General features: G+C 37.6%; 1 protein-coding gene across 1 annotated transcript in view; it reads right to left on the bottom strand.

Moving 5' to 3' along the window:
• Positions 1–224: 224 nt before the first annotated feature.
• The window catches only part of LOC106867278 (gamma-tubulin complex component 4), a 29,922-nt gene continuing 24,876 nt past the window's right edge, over positions 225–5,270 (bottom strand). The window contains exons 11-15 of the mRNA XM_014912114.2: positions 4,953–5,166; positions 3,849–3,983; positions 2,249–2,365; positions 1,365–1,507; positions 225–949 (exon numbers count right to left, since the gene is read on the bottom strand). Coding sequence (XP_014767600.1) covers positions 925–949; positions 1,365–1,507; positions 2,249–2,365; positions 3,849–3,983; positions 4,953–5,166 — 634 coding nt within the window. The 3' untranslated portion in view covers positions 225–924. The remainder of the gene's footprint in view (positions 950–1,364; positions 1,508–2,248; positions 2,366–3,848; positions 3,984–4,952; positions 5,167–5,270) is intronic.

Raw genomic sequence — 5,270 nt, 5'->3', positions numbered from 1 at the left:
TACTTTCTGGAATTCTCCACATTTCAAGATGTAGGACACATGTTTTATTTTAACTGACCAATAGAAAGAGTTTACAAAACTGATTTGTATATGATTAGCATATTATATCACCAGTAAAAATTTAATCAGCAATGAAGTTAACCTCACTTGCTACTATAACACACTTTAAAAAAGTTTTCTTTCTTTTTTTTTTAGAAAATAAACAATAGATGATTTTATATAAATAAATTAAAAAAACATTATTTTATTTATCCTTATAAACAATAAACATCTCGAACAATTTAATAATGAACTTGAACTTGCTAGGGAGTGAGTCCCAATAAACACAGGTTAGGGCCTTTGGCATTCACAGATCACCAACAGATTATCACAAGCTGTACAGCTACCACACCCACAGGCCATCATCTTATCATCACAGGTTGCAGTGACCAGAGAGCACCAACACATGGCATTATTTGAAATTTTACAATTTTCATTGTGCTTAACCCTTTAGTATTCAGAATTCTCTGTCAAATGTAATTCTTTTTTATTCAAATAGATTTGAATTAATCATGCATTACTTTATAGTTTTGAGATTTCAATGATGTGATTGTTTATTTCTAGAATAATAATTGTAGGGTAAGTGAGAGAGGCTGAATCTGGCCAGTTTGAAAATAAAACAGGTAGATTATTTTGGCCAGATATGGCCAATTTAAATGCTAAAGAGTTAAGGCAGATATCATGGTAAGGCACAGCAGGTTCAAGGCAAATTCAAAGGCTTCATCTGGTTTCGATTTCACCTGGATCTGCATACACAACATTTACATTGCTAACTGGCATGAAGGACAGGAATTCTCATTTTGCCATCTTTATATCTATAAGACATCATGCATTTTGCAAACATTGTCATTTGTTGTTGCTGTTGTTGTAGCCAGCAGTGTTTGGCTAATGGATGAATCCATCTCCTGTGCTGAAATATAAAAAGGAAAAATTGTTAATTATCTCTGGGAGAATTTGTATGAGTGTGTGTGTGTGTGTGTGTGTGTGTGTGTGACAGAGAGAGACAGACAGACTAAGAGTGAAAGAAAGGAGAATGAAAAAAGAAAAAAAAACAACAAAACAAACAAGTGATGTATAAAATATAATTATGAAGGGGAAGGTGGGTATGAGAGAAGAGAGAGAGGAGAGAGAAAAAGAGTAAAAGAGAAGAGCGAAAGAGAGGCAAGAGGAAGAGGGGAGGAGAGTTGAGCCCATGTGGTGCAAAGGAGCGAAGAGAGAAGATTAATCCCTGTATAAATATATATATATATATATATATATATATGCGTGTGTATATTCACATACATATGAAAATCACATCTACTGACTTTACAAATTATACTTACCCTCCTAAGTAGCCTTTTGAATGTTTGGAGACAAATCTGTTGTAGTCAATCCTTAACATAAACTGGTCGATTGTTTGTAGACTGGAGTAAGCTTGGGATTTGTTCAGCATACTAAATAACATCCCAGTGTGATTACGAACATCCTAAAACAAATGAAAAAATTAGAATTCAGATTTTTCCCAAGACTTCTTTGGTTTCATGTTTGTAGTTGTACTGCAAAGATCAAATAAGACCTATTTTGGGATGGTGCTAACATATATGGGTGCCACACCACTGAGATGGGTGGATGGATGGATATATATGTACGCACACACACACACATACATATATATATACACACATACACACACACACACACACACACACACATACATATATACACACATATACACATACATGAATATATATATACACACATATACACATACATACATATACAGAGACACATATACACATACATACATACATATACACACACATATACACATACATACATATACAGAGACACATATACACATACATACATATACACATACATACATATACACACACATACAGCATTTTGTTTGTGAACTAATGATTCTGCCACCTTGCCACCTCATAATGAAACAATAATCCTTTCTACTGTAGGCACAAGGCCTGGAATTTTAGGGAAGGAAACCAGTCAATTATATTAACCCCCAGTGTTTCACTGGTACTTATTTCATCAACCCCGAAAGGATGAAAGGCAAAGTCAACCCCAGTAGAATTTGAACTCAGAATGTAAAGACGGGCAAAATGCTGCTAAGTATTTTGCCTGGCATGCTAATGATTCTGCCAGCTTTCTGCCTTTTATAACAAAACAATAACGACACCAGCAACAAAGTAAGATGAAAATTAAAAACCTTTCGAATGGAAGACAGACGCTGTTGTTGAATGTCAGTCAGTTCAGCTGGGTAACTGTTCTTGATGAGATCACAAAATGACAGACACGCCGATAACAGATCATCTAACAGGTGATTCTGTAACACAATTGAAACAAAGACCTTGTTAGTAATTTTAACCTTGATAATGATGAATAAATAAGCAAATTATACACACACACAAGTAGCATTGGTTTCAAATTTTGGCACAAGGCCAGTAATTTCGAAGAGGGGTAAGCCAATTATATCAACCCCAGTACTCAACTGGTACTCATTTTATTGACCTTGAGAGGATGAAAGGCAAAGTCAACCTCAGTGGCATTTGAACTCAAAACGTACAGATACATGAAATGCTGCTAAGCAAATTCCCCAGAGCGCTAATGATTCTCCCAGCTCACCACCTTAAACACACAAATAGTATTAACAAACAATACAAGACATAGTTGTCTCTTCATTCTATCATCATTATAGTGGCTTCTTCTCTTTGACAATGGCTGATTTTGTACCCTCCTGACTCACACTTCTCTCCTCTTCTTTTTACCCACACTATCACATATACTAGCACCTGACCTTGTATCAACCATTATCCCTAATCTGGAATTTTCCTGCAGGTATCAACTTGCAACTGGGCAAGAGGAACATTGACTACATCAATGTCATTGGTCTCAGGAGATAGAAATGGCTACCAGTACAATCCCTTTTCCAGACCAAACTATTATAGGGGATCTCCTTCAGACCAGTTATCTACATCTGTGTGTGCAAGCCCGGGCATGTATTTTTGTGGAGAAAAGAAGTAGTAGCCCATGCATGCAAGTCTCCCCTCTCCATAACCCCAATGCTGACCAAGAGAAAGGCCCTAACTTCAGGGCCACTGATACTCTATCAGTTCCACTCAGGACTGATACTTTTTTATCAAGCCCCAAAACATGAAAAGCAAAGTTCACTGTTTCAGCAGGATTTGAACTCAGAATGCAGGGAGTCAAAACAAATACAACAAAGTATTCTATCCAATGTTCTAACAATTCTACTAGCTTGAGACCAAACCATTAAAAGGAAAAAAAATATTTTAAAGAAGAAATATAGATATATCCAGAGTACAATGATTAGCACACTTGCCCGTTCATTAGGATGGACATGATCCAATGAGGCAGCTTCTATGTGGTTGCTCAACCTGCAAGAAAGAGCAGCCAAACTTTACTCCTGACACACTCTACTGACTTAAAAAAGAGAAGCCACATTGCATAGTATTGTCCTTGATACATTATGCTACAGGGTGGTCATGGCTGGATATTTTGATCACAGGTCTTCTCTATAAGGACTAATTCAGGGCTAAACATCAACAGAATGGACATAAAGATTGTTTGCCAACATACTGCAGTCATACAAAATACTGCAAAATGACCTTCCCACTTGTTTTGCTTGTGCCTTATTGAAAGGTGTAAAAAAGGATGTGGTCCTAGACCTACTATTCTACTTAAACAGGGCTGACCTGGGTCTAAGTAACACCACCAGCAAAAGAAAATAATTAAGTTTTCCAGAAATCTTTTCATAACAACAACAATAACAGAATTTAAATCCTTACTGTCAGTTTTCTGAAGAGGCTCAGGTCAAGAAGGTCAGTGAGAAATTTCTCATGTGTGAGCTTAACAGCCTCGAAATCACGCACTGAAAGGATCTTGTCAACCAATATTTTATGTAAAGATTCAATGACATCCACCTAAAAAAAAAAATAAAAAGTAAATTCAAATTATTTCTGTACATTTCATGCCATGTTTCTTATTTATTTTATATTGTAATTTGACAGGTAGAGAATCATCATCATCATCATCGTCATCATCATCATCATCGTCGTCGTCGTTTAACGTCTGCTTTCCATGGGTTGGACGATTTGACTGAGGACTGGTGAACCAGATGGCTGCACCACGCTCCAATCTGATTTGGCAGAGTTTCTACAGCTGGATGCCCTTCCTAATGCCAACCACTTCGAGAGTGTAGTGGGTGCTTTTACGTGCCACCGGCACAAGGGCCAGTCAGGCGGTACTGGCAACGGCCACGCTCAAAATGGTGTATTTTATGTGCCACCCGCACAAGAGCCAGTCCAGGGGCACTGGCAACGATCTCGCTCGAAAGTCCTTACACATGCCGCGGGCACAAGTGCCAGAAAGGCGATGCTGGGCATTCGCTTGCCCCAACAAGTCTTCGCAAGCTCCACTGCTTAAAACTCACTAACATGCCAGCCACTGGGATTGGCTGTGTAAACCAGACAGAACAAATATCACAATGGATTTTGTCTGAAATGCATACACACCTGGTGTGACAAAAAAAAAACATCCAATGCACTCTGTAAAGTGGTTGGTTTTGGAAGGGTATCCAGCTGTAGAAACTATGCCAAAGCACACATTAGAGCTCAGTGCAGCAGCCTCCCAAATATGGTTCCTGTCAAACTGTCCAACCCATGCCAGCATGGAAAAAGGAATGTTAGATGATGATGATGATGGGTGATGAGTGTGAATGTGTGTGTGTGTGTGTATGAATGTACCTTTTCTTCTTTTTTGTTTAAAGGCTCAATGAGGTTTAACTGCATTCCCAAGGTATTTACCACACAGTCATGCCTGCACCAGTTATGAATAATTCAAAATTAAAATTTAGGAAAATATTCAAAAGTAATTGAAACTTCAATATTTACCTGTAAATAATACTGAAGGTTGTCAATCAGAAATGCCAGGTGAGTTCTCAGTTGCCACTTGGCTTCATTTTGTCGTCCTAACCCTAATGATTTGCTTTTTACCTGTAGGAGCCAGCAATGTTGCAATTCCATTTGGACATAATGCACTTTCATTAGAAATTTAAATACACATTCGTATCTGTAATTGAGAGAAATTGAAAGAAATAATTGGAATTATCAAAAGACCAAAGCAAAAACATGTCCGGGAAGAGGTTTTGTAGGAGAGGAGCCAGTAAAAAAAAAAAGATGAGCAGCAACAGGAGGAGGAGATAAAGAATG

Source organism: Octopus bimaculoides, chromosome 3 (assembly GCF_001194135.2).
Source record: "Octopus bimaculoides isolate UCB-OBI-ISO-001 chromosome 3, ASM119413v2, whole genome shotgun sequence".
NCBI lineage: Eukaryota > Metazoa > Mollusca > Cephalopoda > Octopoda > Octopodidae > Octopus > Octopus bimaculoides.
This window is presented reverse-complemented; position numbering and strand designations above follow the sequence as displayed.